The sequence below is a fragment of the Athene cunicularia genome (assembly GCF_003259725.1).
Source record: "Athene cunicularia isolate RWA chromosome 4 unlocalized genomic scaffold, athCun1 chr4_part1, whole genome shotgun sequence".
Taxonomy (NCBI): Eukaryota; Metazoa; Chordata; class Aves; order Strigiformes; family Strigidae; genus Athene; species Athene cunicularia.
The window spans coordinates 32,371,604-32,389,544 of record NW_020799098.1 but is presented as its reverse complement, the minus strand read 5'-3'; the positions used below and the strand labels follow the sequence as shown (position 1 = coordinate 32,389,544).

The following is a 17,941-nucleotide window of genomic DNA, read 5'->3' as shown; positions in this document are numbered from 1 at the left end:
CTGCCATTTTAAAATTAACTTATAAAACCTAGAGACACTCAAAACCAAAAAAAAAACCCACAGAAAAATCACATTTTATTCAAACTTCAGGAGTATTTAGGCTTCACTGTCTCCCACAGCATGTTATTTATTACACTAACCTCAAAAGGAAGACAATCCTGAATTAAAGATAACCAATGCTTTTTAATTACCTTGAGAAAAGCCATCTGTTTTAAGGTAAACTGGATATAGCATGTATGCTGAATAAGCAATTTCTAACAATTTTAAAACTTACTGTTATTAGTATAACTCTGAAGTGAAGAAAAGTTTTGGTCTGGCTCAAGTTTTCCAAATTACGCTTCTACAATCCTAATTCTGCTTTTGCCATCAGCCATCATTAGGTGCTGACTTTAATTGGTTTCAAATGTTAATTGTAATTTAAAAGGTTTTTTTTCCTCTTACATAAAAACTCTTCACAAAGTTAAATACTTTAGGAACAAATTCTACAGGCTTTCAAGTGCAGCACTTCACATGTAATGCTTTAAAAGGATACAAAAATTTTCACAGGTTTACCCCTTTGCACCTTGAAAGTACAGAACAGAAAATGCAGAAAAGTAGTATTTTTTCTGCAGTTAACTACAAACCCAGGATATTTACTTCACCTCAGATAAATGTGCTGATAGAAATTAATTCCACAAGCCCTGAACAGGAACTTTTTTTACAGACTAGCTATACTCTAGGCTCTAAAGGCAACATATAGGTATGTACTCTGTCTACACCTCATACTTGAAGATGGAGAAACCTAGTGAGACAAGAGTTTGTCCCAGGAAAATCAGCATTGTTTCTCTGAAGGAGTTATAAACTGCTTACAAGCAGGCCAACACAATGTCAGTTAACTTCCAGAGTCCATACCATTTTGTAAGCCAGAGGAACATTTTTTTGAAATAAATTTACAGACAAATCCAAACTTTATTTGAAACTACCATTTTGAACAATTTAAAAATTACTAAACAGGTCACAATAAAAAATAAAAAAAGATTAAGACAGAAAAAGAACGGTGCAGCAAAACTGAACAGAAGAGAATTCAGTTATAGCTGTTCAAACTGCCACAGGCAGAAGTTAGCATACCTATCCTAAGAGGCAGTGTGTCAAAAATTTTACATTTTTATACACTTCCAGAATTCTGGGAAATTAGTGCTGATCTTCCATATGCATTTGTATACATGGATTTTATAAATGCAGGTATCCTCAGGTTACTCTCATGCACTTTGAGCTCCAAAAGTTTCTGTAAAATAAAGAGTATACTCATTATTGTTTAACAGCTACAAGACATCAAACACAGATCTTGACCCCATTTCAACTCCTTGTAAGTATCCACTGAAGCACCTTGATGAAAAGTTTCATCCTCACCTTTTTTTCCCCACATGCATTTTGAGTCATGACTTAATTGCTAGCTACAAACTGTGTATGCCATGGCGTTCCTAGCTAGACTGTTCCCACACCAGGTGAAGCATCAGTACTGACAAAACTGTCACAAGACTTCTGCTAGCATAGCTGTGACAAGCAGAATGGTGACGGGCAGAGAATTAAATGAAAGATGCACCTTCTTTCACACCCGATTTTTGAAAATCCTATGCTGTCACTGCAAGCTGCATTAAGAAAAGCATTTTTGTCAGCTTACATGGTTTGAACAATTATAGCTAGCTATACTAGCAGAAAACTACCACCATCAGAACACCCAGTTTATGCATTTATATATGCTGTTACTATACCCTCCACTGGAGAAACAAGCCTAACAAGAGAACAGAAGCCTCTAATACCATAACTTGTGTCACAACATGAACGTTTAAAAAGTTTTTTGACCTGCATTACCATTAAGTTTTTGTAGTTGCATAAATACTGTTTCATGAAGTGACAAATTTTTATTGCTGTCATACACACTGATTTTTACCTCATTATATGCTTCATATGAAAAATAAATTTATTTCCCCTGAATAAATACTTTACTGTTCTGAAAAGTCTCTTGAACTTTAATACAAAACCACTGACCAGCGTCAGCAAATTATATTGATCATTATTAGATCAGATAACAGCAATTAGAATGCACAGTATTATTAAAACCAAGCTTGTGCAACAAAAATACTATTCCATTTTAATAAGCTTCAAAATCATTACATTATAACATGCATTTTACATATGTTAATTTTTGACTTTAGTAGCCAGTGTATCTATCAGAAGCATATAGGAGGGACATGGAAAGCAAGATCCCTTCAGTATCAATATGTAATTTTCAAATGCATGAGAACAAAAAAGATATTCTTTCAGCACCATGATAACTGCTTACTTCTATCAGTGATAAAAAGATGTTTCAATTCTAGACCATTCCAGAGTGTTTTCCCAATAGGTATAGAGGATTTAAAAAATAATCTTTACCAGGTTCTTTCAAACTTTGGGCATCTCCTACTAATTCTTGATCTTGAGCTCCACCTCCATCCAGTAATTCATCAGACAAACTGTTGGTTTGGGCCTCTGTTGCCATTTTCTTCATTAAATCTGCCTTTGTAACAGAAAGTGAAACTCAAAACTCTGTTTAATTCTTACTGCTGTCTAAATAATTAATAGATTTAAGGTGTGCACTTCTAAACAGCCACTCCACAAACAACAGCAAAATACCTCTGAATATACCGCAAGCTTAAGGGGCAAGTCTTCAACTTTCACAAAGTCATCTTCATCAGATTTTTGACTTACATTTCCAGAACCCGCTTCCTGTTAATAAAAAGTGATGTTTAGAAGAACAGTGCTACTTTGTTTTATTTTCACTCCAAAACTAGATTTTTGACTATTCTTATAAAGTACATCAAAAAACAATGCCTGTATCAAATCTGCAGATGAAAACTGAATAAGACTGGAAAATAGAAATAACACTGAAATAGAAAAAAGCTTCTCATTTCTCTTGGATGTATCTTAACTGAAATATACATACATATTCATTCACTAACACAGGTGACTCTGTGTCTGGGCTGCCAGCCATGGAACTTTCAGAACTTGCAGCAGATTTGTTTCCCTCACAGGTTGTATCTAGTGTTTGAGTTTCATTTACTGGTAAAGATGAGCTTAATTCTTCTGTTTTCGTATCTGGTGTATTGACTGTTAAAGGTGGTGCATTCTCCATGACGTTGAGGTAATGAGGCAAAATTGTAGCTACATCTTGTTCACCTAAAACCACAAAACTACATTTTAACTAGGTAGAGATAATAAAAGATTCTGAGCAAGCAAGATTCCCAGATGATTTTTTTACTTGTTATGACCCAAAGTTACAAATAATTAAAGTGAACTACAGTCTCTCAGATTAACACAAAACTGACTAAAATAAAACATCAGTTATTTGTACTCTCACGTGTAAGTATCAGCAACTATCACAAGACAGTATGTGACTTAAAAATTTCTGACTTGATACAGTTGTGTTTTGGTTTAAAAAAATCCCCCAACTTCCAGAACTATATGACCTCCTGTAAAATATTCATTCTAGGTATAAGGAGATACAATACAGAACACCAAGTTCCTTATTATTTCACCACATTCTTGTGCAACACAGTATCTACTCAAATACCGCCTTTAATCTACAAAATAGGACCATTAACAATCCCAGTATTTGCAACAAAAAACACAGGAAAAGAAGGTGGTAACAACAGTTAGATTAGAAGTAACATTCATACCACCCAGTAGTGTTCCTGTCTGTGATCTCTCGGTTCATAATCAGTTACAACACAGCATTACTCCCAGATATAAATCCTTAAAATATAAAGTGATTTCAATTGCTAGTAAATGGTACTAGCAGAAAAAGCAAGTACTAGACAAACCAAAACGTCAAAATACTGTAACAGACAAATTAACTCCGCTATAGTTGTGTGCCAAGGGCTGCAACAAACAACTGAAATTCATGCTATTGTCAAGCATTAAAACCATATCTACCTAAGATGATTCCAGGTTTCCTTTTTTAAAGGTCTGTATCAATATAGATATATCTAGTCAACTGATATGGTTGCATTAAAAAAAACAGCCCAGTAAACTCTTGCAAATTTGATCATCTTCGTCTTAATTACATATATCACAGGCACTGTCCAAGGCAATTCACACAGTATGCAAATTCATATAGAAGTGCATACAGGGCTCACCTTTAACATTAGCAGATTCTTGTTCTGATGACAAAATCTCGCTGCTCTTAGTCTTACTCAATTCTTGGTTTGAAGTCTATTGGGGAAGGTGCAAACAAGTTAAAACAAATTCTACTCATCAGCTTCACAACTTATTGGCTAATATACTCTTCCTTGCTAACTAGAAACATACTGTACCACTTGCTCCATGTTTTTGCCTTCTCAATAGTTTGAAATAGACAGCAACTTCTACTTTACTCATCAGCTAGTCAACAACACTTTAAGAAACTATTAAACACTGATATGTGTGTTTTATCTGAACATGTAATTTTTCTTTTAATTATAGTAGTTCTCAAATAAACTCTTTGCTTTCACTGAAAAGATCTGTCATTTTAGCCTTTAAAGTAAAATGTTTTAGTTACATCCTCACCTAATGTTAACAGCTGTTGAGTAAATCAAAGTTTCAGGTCAAAGAATTGACAACTGTATTCAGTTTGTGTGGCAAGGTTTTGGTACCGCAGGGGCTACATGGGTGGCTTCTGTGAGAAGCTACTAGAAAGAAGCTTCCTCTATGCCAGAGCCAATGCCAGCTGGCTCCAGGATGGACTTACCACTGGCAAAGGTCAAGCCCATCACTGGTAGCACCTCTGTGGTAATACATTTAAGAAGGGGGAAAAAAACCCCACTGTGCAACTGAAGCCAGGAGAGAAGTGAGAGTATGTGAGAGAAACACCTCTGCAGACACCAAGGTCACTGAAGACAGAGGGGGAAGAGGTGCTTCAGGTGCTAGAGCAGAGATTCCCCTGCAGTCCACAGTGCAGACCATAGTGAGGCAACTGTGCCCTGAGGTGGAGGGAGCAGCAGACATGTGATGAACTGAATATAAGCCCCATTCCCCATCCTCTTGTGCTGCTCAGGGGGAGAAGGGAGAGAATGTGGGAGTGAAGTTGAGTCCAGGAAGAAGGAAGGGGTGGTGGAAAGGTGTTTTAAGATTTGTTTTATTTTTCATTATCCTACTCTGATTTGGTTTGCAATAAACTAAGTTCATCTTCAAAGTTGAGTCTGTTTTGCCCATGACTAATTGATGAATGATCTCCCTGTCCTTATCTCAACCCACAAGCCTTTCATTATATTCTCTCCCCTGCCCAGTTGAGGAGGAGGAGTGATAGAGAAGCTTTGCTGAGCACCTGGGTGGTGGCAAAACCACCACAACATCAAAATGTTTTTAACATTGAAATGACAGTGAAATGACAATAGCAGCCATTTCACCACTGCTCTAGAAAAAGAGGCAATGGTTTCTGCAAAGGAAAGCTCAATTGAAATTTGATGTCAGCAAACAGAGAGGAATAACCAATTAATGGTTTAAAATGTTACTTCTTTTGAAAGTTTATCTTTTCTGCTGCAGCTTAACATTTTCTCTCTTTGATAGCAGATTTAAACATGAGTTTTGTCTGTGTCTGTCCATCCATCCATCCATCCATCCATTTTGACAGCAGTTATACCAAGAATACATTCAGGTGGGGAATGCTACATTTTGTATGTAGTAGCTATTGCCTTCCTGCCATTTTTTTGTATCACTCTTCTACTTTCATTAGTATGAAAACAGTGCAACAAGGAAAACTAAGGTACATAGAAACATGTACTCAAAAGCTGTGTACTGACTTAGGTTTGTTCTGCATTTACAACTTTGGTGATACCTGTTCATTTTCAGTTGTTGTTTCACTGCTGGCTTGTAGTGATGTCTGCACATCAACAGGTCCTTCCTCAAATTCTATTTCTTCATCTTCATTCTCATCTTCTCCACTGCCATAGTTAGTCAGAGCCTGGGTTTCTGCTTTTGATAAACCTGAAGGCAAAATCCATGTAAAACCACCTTCATATTAGATTTACATACTGACAGAGCTTGACAGAGTAAAAAAAAGTCAGGCTGCAAAATCAAAATCCCTTTTGGGAATTTATTGCAATGATCAGTTACAATTCTTACTTCAAATCATTCTTTGAAGTTAAGATACAGTGATGACTTAACTTTCAAAGATCCACATACTCTACATAAACTATATTATAAATAGATATTTTACACCAGCACAGTGGTGTTTAAGTTATTGAACAAGTCAGTGTGAAGAATGTAAATACAAGGGAAATCAAGCCATAAGTATTTGGTGTAAGACAACAAACAGGAAAAAATTATTAAAAACTATGCAAGCTTAAGAAGAAGTATATTTAAAAAGTCCTTTAAATGCAAAACTGCATAAAATTTCAGCAGCTTTCACATAATTCAGGTTAAAAGTTGAGGAACTTCAAGTTTAGCCAAGACAATGAATCTGAGTCTAACATGTTTTTACAGATCTACTGATTACAAAGAGAAAAGGTTCCTCTCATTGGAATGTTTAACCCTTGACACAGTACTAGTAAACACAGTACTGGGAAACTTTCACTGGAGAATCTGTGAGAGAAGGTGTTACACAGCAGAACTTCATGGAAATCCTGCTGTAAAATTAGTTGGTCAAAACTACAGTGAGAGCACTGAATAATGAACTATATAAAAATCACTTACTTATTGCCACTGGACCGCTTTCACTTTCCTCATCTTCCTCTTGATCAGACACATCAGACCTAAGACTTTCGGGAACTCCACTGCCATTATACATTTCTGAGTCCTGCACTTGTTTAACAGTTTCTGTCTCATCCTTGTCCTAGGAGAACAAGGAATAGTGTGCAGCATCATGTTTGTTTAAAGATTGTTACGATTTCTGCATCAAGAAGTCACCCTTGTTTCTCAAAAATAAGAAAATCTACAGACTCAAAATTAATGGACAAGTACTCATTAAGGCCTTGAAATGAATACTGAAAAGCTACTCCTGAAACAGAGCATCATGCACTGTTTAAACATAGCTATCAAGGACATCATAACTGATTATTTCATTATTCACACTGATCAGCATGCCAGCTTGCTTTTTTTTTTTTTTAATTAGGTTTATCATTATCAAAGACAGATACACCTGTATTATTACCTTCTAGCAACTTCCCCACTTCTCTTAAATGATGTAAAGTTAGGACTATTCCTAACTGCAGCTTCTCATTTCTTTAGCAATAGCTACTCAGCAGTTTCTCTGCTGATTTACTAAATATAGACTGAGCAGAATTCTCTCATTCAAGGTGAGCCCCAAGTCCCAGTTCGGCTTCGAAGCTTGACAGGACTTTTCTATACTATAGCAAATGTAACAAGTGACATACAGCTTCCCACTGCTACTTCCAAAGCAGGGTGACAGAAGCTCTAATCCCCAGAAATAAGCACTGACTCTGTGCCCATACATACCGACGCATATGCCTATGTCCATTTAGGAAAGCATTTAACATTCTACTTAATACATTACCTATATCTTGCCCTTGGCTGAAAAAAGCTGAACATTCCAACAGAAAATAGAAAACTCCATATACAACCCCTCTCCTCAAACACAATGATTTTAGTGGTTTTCAAAACAAAGAGAAAAGGGAGACATTTTGGGTGCTAACATTTAATACTTAGCATACACACAAACTTTTGACTCTGAGGACTTCAAGTACCAAGACTCAGAACATCTGCCTTCTCCTTAAGATGAAAAGAAAAACAACTTACTCCATACCATTAAAAAAAAAAAGTTAATCACTGAAAATAATTAAGCTGTCCTTCTTATTGAACTCTTCAATGAATGACTACATTCTCAGTGCTCTGAGCTGAGAATACAGGCAACAGCCCCAGACCAAATCCCACAATAAATACCTTCAGAACAGGTCTTTTTTCTTTAAAATACAGAAAATGAATACTAAGAGGAAAAGCAAAATCCTACCTAAAGCTCCTAAGTATCACAAATTATTCCATTTCAACAGCATAGCATTCAACATAAACTCTGGTGTTTTTAAACTTGCAAATTGTCAGTCCTTAAAGCAAAGCTCATTCTACATGAAGATCACTGACAGTAAGTAGACAGGCATCTTTAATACTACCTTTGTTGATCTGAATGCACTTCTTGAAAGGTAACAAGATAATGTTTTATATGAAATGCAAACAGGCTTTACACTGGTAATGGCTCTGCAGCAGAAACAGGAATAACAGCAAGAGCAACCAAGGAAATTATATCCAAGTCGTGTTTACTGAATGTATATAATAAAGATTTATTGATGAAGCCAGATTTTTTTGGTAGTCATTAACCAGATCATCAACCCAAATTAAAAAAAGGGAAATTATAATTTAGTTAGGTTGATACAATAAATCACTGAAAGTAACAGAAAACAGATAAACCCATGATGTTGAATAAACTTCTAAACACTAGGAAATGGGCTGCTTACAAATACTGGATTTCTATGACAGAAAATAGTAAGACTAAGTGATCTGTGAAATTATCTGAGGAATAAAGACAGTTGAGAAGCATAAACATACTTTGTCCTCATCGACATCTTCAGCAGATGAACAAACACCCACCTGGAGACCTTTTTTTGCCTAGAAGAAACACAAACTGTCTTCAATTCTAAACTGAAGTAACTTTTAAATACTGAACCAAACTATAGCTTCAAGAAAGCCTGGCTGAAATGCCAGTCTTACCAAGAACTGCTACCTCAAAATGGCAGTAAGCCACAGGGACTTCTACACTATGAGACATCTTTACACAGATGTCCTCAAAATTTTAGAGTTGCAAAACATTAAAAAAACCCCCGTGATAGCCCTTTTTGTTTAAACACTTATGTTTATATGGGCTAATTATCCAATCTGTGGTTGAATCATATTTAACGTATAAATTAACATATAACAGCTCTGGTTAAGACAGAGCACTATTTTTCAGCATGAAATGTAAAACCAGTTAGATTACTGGACTCAAGACAGCCACAAAATTGAGCAAGATCAGATGTGTCTGCATCAGGATTCCAGAGTTGAAAGCTGTGACAAGGCCATATAGAGATGATAGTGCAGGTCTGTACAAAGTAACCAACCAGGACCTACCAGTTCTGGCTCATCTCTTGCTCTGTTGAATCTGAACTGCTGCCACAGCAACAATGCAAACATTGACCTTAACCCTAATTCTGTCTTCCAGAAGAGAAACAGAAATGCCAGATCTAAGGTGGCTCCATGCATTCTCATACCAGTGTATAAACCAATACTTTATTTAACAAAGGCTCAATAAGCAACTTCAGATAAAATACCAAGTCATGCCCAAACCCTTCCAGATTCAAAGTGTTTCTTTGGCCTCTTTACAAGACACACCGCAGCCTCTGTCATACTAGCCACGTGACTGGTATATCTAAATGGAACTATCTTGAAATATATATGCTTATAAACAATAAAGTCCTATAAGTAGTTTTTAACAGATCCACAAGATATCTTTCATTGAGATTTTAAAGTAAGAATGAGTTAAGGGTTTTCTTTGGTGTATGTGTTTTTGAAAGAAAGCTGAAAGGACACTGAAGTCATACCTATACTATACAAGAAGAAACACTGAGGTAGATACCCGACTCATTTAAATATATGAACATGATGTTTTAATGTTTGTTTATTTTTATATATATATAAAAAAGTTGTTTGTTAACAGTTCATATAACTAAAAAAGCTATGTTCCTAAAAACTAGAATCTTCAATAATGTAAATGGTGCAAAACTCAACCCAAACTTGCTTTGTTAGAGCAGAATATATACTACAGTCTCATATATTTCTTAGAAATTTATATATATTTTATACTTCGAGTTTAGAAAGTGATACTTTCCACATATGTCGAAAAGTCAACTATTTGATGACTTCACAGGACTTACTCAAGTTAGGCAAAGATGGTGCCTAAGTAAGCACCTGCAAGGAAAGATATAGGCCTAACAGGAGAGATCAACTGGGAACCCCCCCATATGTCAAAATAATTAGCTGGGATAGAGTTACATTTTTTCCTAGTAGCTTGTACATGGTTATGTTTTAGATCTGTGCTGAAAACAAGGTTGATAATACAGAGATGTTTTTGTTATTGTTGAGCAGTGCTCACACAGAGTCAAGGCCTTTTCTGCTCCTCACACCACCCACCAGCCAGTGGGCTGGGGGTGCACAAGAGGTTGAGAGGGGACACAGCTGGGATAGCTGACCCCAACTGAGCACAGGGACATTCCATACCACATGACATCATGCTCAGCATATAAAGCTGGGAGAGGAAGATGGAAGGGGGGAACATTCAGAGTTATGGCACTGTCTTCCCAGGTAGCCATTACACATGATGGAGGCCCTGCTTTCCTGGAGATGGCTAAACATTTCCCTGCCAACAGGAAGTAGTGAACGAACTCCCTGTTTTCCTTTGCTTGCACACACAGCTTTTGCTTTACGTATTAAACTGTCTTTATCTGAAGCCACAGGTTCCCTCACTTTTACCCTTTAAAATTCTCTCCCTCATCGCACTGAGGCAGGGAGTGAGCAAATGGCTGTGTGGTGCTGAGATGCCTACTGGGGTTAAACCACAACTACTCCTCAATGGCCCCAAACAGTAATACTATTTCAAAACTTGACTATTCCCTCCTATGTGCACATTTAACCGTTAAAACACATTTCCTCTGAATTACTAACAAAGTCTACACAGTTATTATCTGTAACAGACACTGATTTATAATACAGAACATCTCCCTTAATGAGGGAAACTAGTCCATGCTTCTACACAAGCAATATTGTAACTACACAGCACTAATTTGTAAAAAAGAATAAAAATACAATGTATGAACTAAGGTTATCAAAGTAGTTTAGGAAATACAGATATTTAGGAAACTCAGAAAAGCTATGTTTTTCAAAAATATAATAAAACAAACCTCTTTAGCATAAGACTGGATCACTTCAGTAGTTTCTATTTTTCTTTTACATCTCTGCTTTACGGAAATACTGTTGTTGTCCAAGTCTTGCATAAGTTTAAAAAAGGCTAATTCATTAAATAACACTTCGGAGATCTCCACAAGAAGATCCTCCCCACAATCTTTTAATTTTCTACCAGCAAATTTTGCCAGTGAATCCTGCGAAGAGAAATAATTCTTCAGTTCTTGAAACAGGCTTTCAAACTACAAATTCTATGTATTTGTCAGAGTACTAATAATTCAAAATTAGTAAGGTATATAATAGCTCTTTTTAAAAAAAGATGGAATTGGGTCTTAAACAGATTTTACATAGAATCTGTAGTCACAAAACATCAAGTTACTGATTAAAAACAGAAGAAAGAAAAGAAGAGCAGCCTATTTTCAGAAATTCACACAAAATGTCCACAAAGAGCACCACCAGAGCTCTCCATAAAGACAGCCACAGGCAGGGGACACACCCCTATCTGGCAGTTATGGAAAAGAAGTTCAGTGCATGGTAAAGCTTTAACTTCAGGATACAAGGTAATATCTCATTGCTGTATCAAAGCTGAAAGGGAGCAGCAAGCTATGCTACTGAAGTTGTAAAATATAACTTCAGGGAAGCTGGTTTATCTGTTTCGCATTATCCAAGTTGCAATAGTATTGCAAAACACCACTGAAAATCTACTAACCTGAAGTATACTGCCAAGCTGCTTATGAAAGAACTTCACAAATTCTTTACTTTCATCATTTTGTTGTGTAAGAGTCAAGACCATACGTCTTACTGATGTCAGTAATTGAGAAGAACATACTTCATCCATGTGTTCCTAGACAAGTATCACAGAATTAGTTTTAATTACCATTAAAAAAAATTACCCAACCACCTTAATACTGAAATTAATTTATAAAAAAACCACTTGTCCACTGAAGGAACAGCACTCCATGAACAGGTCCTAACCCACCTTGCAAAACAAACTAACTCCACCACAGTTATAGCAGATACCATACTTCACTAATGACTGATTTGCCACGATAACAAAGCTTTATCTTGCTTCTCCAATACAGTACATGCCATCTTTCATGTTTGGTGAAATCTTCATATATTGTGGTTGTGTGCTCAAGTTTATTAAAGTGTATGTGAAGATACCTACAGTAAGCTTCCTTAAAATTGCAAACAAAACAGAAATCTTCAGGCACTGAGACTGTGACATGTCAACAATATACAGTTTTTAAACTTAGTATCAACCAAGTACCCTATTAAGCAAACTTAAGCTTGTATACTAAACATACTATAAAAGGGAACTTTTTTCTTTAACCTTGCAAAGAGTGAACTATGACTGTTTCTCCTTCTTTCAAGAATTACATTTCTGTTATGTATTCACAGAATCACAGAGTGGTTTGAATTGGAAAGGACCTTAAAGACCACCTAGTTTCAACCCCCCTGCCATTGTCAGGGACACCTTCCACTAGACCAGGTTGCTCAAAGCCTCGTCTAGCCTGTCCTTGAACACTGCCAGGGAGGGGGGACCACAGCTTCTCTGGGAAACCTGTGCCAGTGTCTCACCACCCTCACAGTAAAGAATTTCTTCCTTGTATCTAATCTAAATCTATCATCTTTCAGTTTAATACCATTATCCATTGTCCTATCACTCACTACACTCCCTGATAGAGCCCCTCCCCATCTCTCCTGTAGTCCTGGAAGGCCACTATAAGGTCTCCCTGGAGCCTTCTCTTCTCCAGGCTGAACAACCACAACTCTCTCAGCCCGTCCTCACAAGGGAGGTGCTCCAGCCCCCTGATCATCTTTGTGGCCTCCTCTGGACCCACTCAAGCAGGTCCACATCCTTCTTATGTTGGGGGCCCCAGAGCTGAACACAGTGCTGCAGGTGGGGTCTCACAAGAGCAGAGTAGAGGTGAAGACTTGACCTACTAGCCACAAGCTCTTCACAAGCTCTCAACAACTTTAAAGAGAACTGTAACTGGACAAAATAATGTTAAAAATCAAGAACTCAGAGCTGCTCTTCAGAAAATCCTGTTACATTGTATGTAACAGTTTTAATTATCTCAGTTGTATTTCTGTACTTTTAGTAAAGAGATTCTCAAACACTTCTATTTTTGATTTGGTCAGCTCCAAACAAAGAAATCTCTATTCCTGACATCAAGTCCACCAGCCCTATGCAATCTAGAAACCTTACCATTTCTTTCTCCTACTAAAAACTCCACAGAATCTGTCTCTTGGAGTACTAAATTCTTACTTCATCCTCAGCAAGGTCTGCAACTTAATACATATTTATTGGCAGCTGTTGCTAAGATGGAAGTTACCTATTTTAAATAATGTTCTTGTATGCCATGATGCAGGTCCTTTTCCTAATCTAATTCACACATTATTGCAAAGAGTTCTTACCTTTAGAAAAGGAATGACCTCTTTCATAATTGCCTTAATCTGCCGGTCAAGCTGCTGAGTATCTATACGAGGACATGGAACAGCAGAAACTTCGCTTGACTGTGGCACAGGAAGACATTCATTGGTACTTGGACCTCATTTAAAAAAAATAAAAAGCACATTTAAGTATTCAACGTTACTATTAAAGAAATAGCAATTTCAAAACTATATGTTTTCCTTTTTAAAAAAATAAATCATATTTACTTAAGTATGTAAAGATCCTTTGAAACTTTTCTAAATTTTCAATATAAATGAAGAGGAAAGCAACTCAGCCAATTAAATGATTCTTGATAGTTAGAAAAAAATTATTTTCTAAAACTAAGCAAAGTATGTATATATGTGCATACCTTCTAATTTAGCAGCAGAAGCACCCTGAAAATGACTAGAGCAGACCTCAGAGTCAAGGGTACTTTCAGCTTCAATTTTCATACGCTCATATTCCCTCATCCTAGCCAAAGCTTGATCTAAGTGAATCACTGTGTTGCCTATATTTAGAATAAAAACACCTTTTAATCTAAATTAAAAAACTGATACACAAGTAAACAATGATAAAATTAATTCAAAGCCACAAGTTTTGAAATCTACATGTAACTAGTTGAGTTATAGTATTTTGTTACATAAACTGATCAACTTGAAGTGTTTCAGAAGTGGTTGATTTAAGTGTTGTTTTATAGAACGTGACTACACACTAAAAATCAAACCACAGCATACTATTTGAGCATATACACAATTGCAGGCATTTTAGGAGGGAGGAAGTAACACAACATTGTAAATCACATCATTCTTACCAAGGTCATCGGTGGCAAAGGGTTCAAAATTTGAAGATGTAGACATAGTACTCCCATTGTCTGCATCATTTTGTTCACAATCTTGACATGCTTCTGTAGAAAAGTTCTTGACAAAAGTTTCCTAAGAAACACCAAACAACTGAATACAAATCAGAAATGCACCATCCTCTCACAGATCTGTCAACAAGCCAGCAATTACTTTTAGTCACATGCTGTGGTATAAAGACTTGTCATCAGGCTGCCTGACTGAGGAATAACCTTACTTTCAGAATATAAATTAATCAGGTGGATGTTTGTTTCAAATACTTCAACTAAAAACTACATAAGAAAGTGTACAGAGACATCAGCAATTCCCTAAACACAAAAAAACTAAACTTTTTTTGGGGGGAATCTTGTGATCAGTACTTGTCCTGACATTATTTGCAAGAGCATTTTTGCTCTTTTTAAATCAGTTTCCAATTTATGCCCCTCTCCACGTTCTATTCCTCCCAACCCATCAGTCGTTTCCAGCATCAAGAATCCTACCCTATTTAATCATTTTTTCATTAAGATCCTTTTGCATTCTTGCTTACAAAATTCTAAGTTGATATTAATTTTAGGAAAATTCAAACACTAGTATGAATATTTCAGTACAGAGGCATGCATGCAAACTGAAAAGATATTTACAGTAAACTAGCTTCTGAACTTGAAAACTTACATCATCTGTAGAAGCAAGGCTTTCACTGGGAGTGAGTTCAGAATTTGATGCTATCCATGTTGCAGTATTCAGTGATTTTGTGCACTTTCCTTTTTCATTGTTCTCAGATAAATGTCTGGTCACTATATCCTGGGTAAGATAATAAATTTATACTATAAAAAGAGATCTATGATTTGATTCATACACAAGATGAAAAGTTTTGTGCATACCTGTAAAGCATACAGAGCCCTTTGCCTCAGGTAATCTGTATTTAGCAGCTGAAGCTCATGAAAAAGTTCAATAAGAAAGTGGGGACGAGACTCATTTTGAGAAATAAGAGTTGCCACTTCAGAATAAATTGTGTCTCGCAAAGCTTCAAACATAGAAAGATCACTACCAGTTTCTATAGAAAAAAAACAAACTCATTAAGTCCTTGACATGCATCCAGTTGAAAGACAACTGCCTGTTACGTATACAAGTTACAGGTACACAAATTATATCTCAGTCATTGTAGATTCCATTATATAGCTGCTTTCTTAAAGCTTACTCATTTCCTGAAGGGCAAAGATTTAAACATTCTGAAATAATACTTTATGCAATCCTTTATATATGAAATAAAATATAAAGCATTCATAAAAAATAATTTATAATTCTGAACAATACCTTTAGAAAGTATTCTTTAAGCGAATATTGCACATACCACAATGTTGCTTTCACAACAGGTTTCAACACAGAAAATGGAGTTTTGATATTTCAAACAAGATAGTCAAAGCTCTCAAGTTCATAGAATACAAGTAGTCTACATTTTTGCAACACAAGCAACAACATTAAGAAAGCTCTAGACTGAATTCAAGAAAGCCACCCCTTCCTACACAAGCATAAAACCTACATTCTCATACATGTCTAAAATAAATTCTGAAGCTCACATAAAACCTCTTACCCTTAAGACCTGTTACATATGTATGAGAAGACAATGTGTTCCCCAATAAAGCTCCCATTCCTTTGAAAATTAAGGATTACCCTTGCATCACAACAGTTAGATTATTACATACATATTTTGGCAAGTGCTGAATGGAAAAAAAGTTATATTTGGAAAACTCAGCTTAGTTTAACAGATGCATATTTGTTAGTATTCAAGTTAATGAAGTTATTAGCAATACAGCAAATGTTACTAAGCAATGTGATTATCTGCAAAGAATTTACCAGTACTTTTAAGCAGAGGCAAGCTTTTTCAATCTTTAATAAGCCACCAGAAATAGCTTCCCTCCCCCATCAATAAAATGTATATCTTGTAAACGTACTAAAATCGCCTACTGAAATTAGTTTCTTGTTGTAGTATCTACCTGTGTACTTTCTATTCGTAATTTGTAACTAGCCAACATAATGATAAGCACATTCTATAATTCACAAGTAGTTTGTATTGTTGCATTTCACACAAATTACAAGTAACTTCTCTTGCCTTATTTACAGAGAAGGTGCTTCAATAGTACTAACTCTGAACATCTGCTAAACAGTCTGAGTTATAGGACCAAAGCTGAGAGGAAAAAAAAAGTAACAAGACACTGTTGAAGCTAAGCAGTGAATGCATTACCTGGCGCTTCAATGCATGCATTTCTGTTAGACTGCTGCAGAATTCTCCTAGCATGTGCTGTAGGAAAGTGGGGATAGACAGTGATAAACACAAAAATGTGCACCAGAAATAAAGACAGGGTCTATACAAAACAGCAGGAGGAAGACTGCTTAGTCATCCAAACCACATCAAAGCTGCTTATTGTGAAAACTTGACTCATAAAACTTTATTACATATACCAATAAGCAGCTCTTAGTGTGGACATAGCTACACTGACAAAGCTGTACATCATGCTACAATGACTGTAACTCCTGCATCTTTCAAACAAAACAAAGATACTGGCAGAACCTAAAAAGACACAGAAGAGAGTATTTTCATAATCTAGATGCAAGAAAAGCAGTGCAGATGGCAAAAATGTAAGGGTTTATGTGATGTTGTAAGATTGAATTTGTATGGTATTTGATAAAGCTCCTTTTAAGCATGAACAGAAATAAAACATGTATGCAGTACAGGATGCAGTTTAAATGCTAAACGGTTTCATCTGTTGTAGAAAGGAATTGCACAAAAACCACCAACAAATGGGTGAGGTTTCTAGTTGGCTAGGTTTTTGTTTGTTTTACAGTAACAGGTTTGTTTCTAATTTATTTTAATTAAGTACCAAATCTACAGAAAACACCCCAAATTAATCAATACCCAGGTTTTTTATGTTTACAGCATCTTTAGAAATCAAAAAGCAAAATCCACATGCCAAATATAGAGTATTGTCTTCTTATCATAATACACTGCTTTTAAATAACACACTAAGTAAGCAGGTCCTTTACTCAGAGGAGTTTACAAAATAATTATTGATATTTAGAGAAGAATACCTGAAGACATTTCTGTAGATCTACTGTATTTGATTATTTTTTCCAATTGTTCCCGATTCCTTTTGCTGAACACCTTTGCATGAACAACCTCTTCAGAGTGCCTGCTTTTATTGGTCTTGCAGGGTTCACACACACTAGAAGCACTTGCACTTTCATAACCTAATAGGAGGGAAAAGAGAGAAATAAAAAAAAATAGCTTACAAAATGTTTTATTACTTTTAAAAATTTGTTCAAGAGCAATCTCAAAGATGCAAAACACCAATGATGTATCCTAGCTAAGAATTTTCCTCTGTACACTGAAGCCATAAAGTAGCACTAAATCTTCAGTGATTGCAACAGTATTTTATACATACTAAGTACTGTCTCTCTTCCCAGTCAGTGTTTTACTGACGCACACCTTTCAGCAAGCCATCCACTCTGAACATGGAGAAAATGAGGAGGAAGATTCTCCTGGTGGCTTACTCCATATCTTCGCTTATCTGCATCCACTGTTCATTCAAACCTGATGTCCTCATCAGTTACATTTTTTATTTACTGAACTACTAAAAAACCTTGTGCAGTTACATAGAATGAGTTAATATTTCAATAACTTATTTTGATTATTACAGGTACTACTTATAGAGAGCAAATTCCCTGGAATGTTATG

The 17,941-nt window shown here is 36.0% G+C and overlaps 1 protein-coding gene across 12 annotated transcripts in view; it reads right to left on the bottom strand.

Annotated features, from left to right (window-relative positions):
- Positions 1-59: 59 nt before the first annotated feature.
- Positions 60-17,941, bottom strand: part of PCM1 (pericentriolar material 1) — a 41,295-nt gene continuing 23,413 nt past the window's right edge. For 4 of the 12 annotated variants that reach the window (XM_026846655.1, XM_026846656.1, XM_026846661.1 and 1 more), the window contains 17 exons: positions 17,296-17,454; positions 16,451-16,507; positions 15,090-15,262; positions 14,881-15,009; positions 14,184-14,304; positions 13,743-13,880; positions 13,357-13,490; positions 11,645-11,779; positions 10,935-11,132; positions 8,551-8,610; positions 6,688-6,826; positions 5,831-5,979; positions 4,155-4,230; positions 2,963-3,195; positions 2,653-2,745; positions 2,413-2,536; positions 60-1,264 (listed from right to left, as the gene is read on the bottom strand). In XM_026846655.1, coding sequence (XP_026702456.1) covers positions 1,239-1,264; positions 2,413-2,536; positions 2,653-2,745; positions 2,963-3,195; positions 4,155-4,230; positions 5,831-5,979; positions 6,688-6,826; positions 8,551-8,610; positions 10,935-11,132; positions 11,645-11,779; positions 13,357-13,490; positions 13,743-13,880; positions 14,184-14,304; positions 14,881-15,009; positions 15,090-15,262; positions 16,451-16,507; positions 17,296-17,454 — 2,144 coding nt within the window. In that variant the 3' untranslated portion in view covers positions 60-1,238. Of the gene's footprint in view, positions 1,265-2,412; positions 2,537-2,652; positions 2,746-2,962; positions 3,198-4,154; positions 4,231-5,830; positions 5,980-6,687; positions 6,827-8,550; positions 8,611-10,934; positions 11,133-11,644; positions 11,780-13,356; positions 13,491-13,742; positions 13,881-14,183; positions 14,305-14,880; positions 15,010-15,089; positions 15,263-16,450; positions 16,508-17,295; positions 17,455-17,941 lie in introns of all 12 variants that reach the window. The other 8 variants (XM_026846659.1, XM_026846658.1, XM_026846667.1 and 5 more) reach the window with 5 other exon arrangements.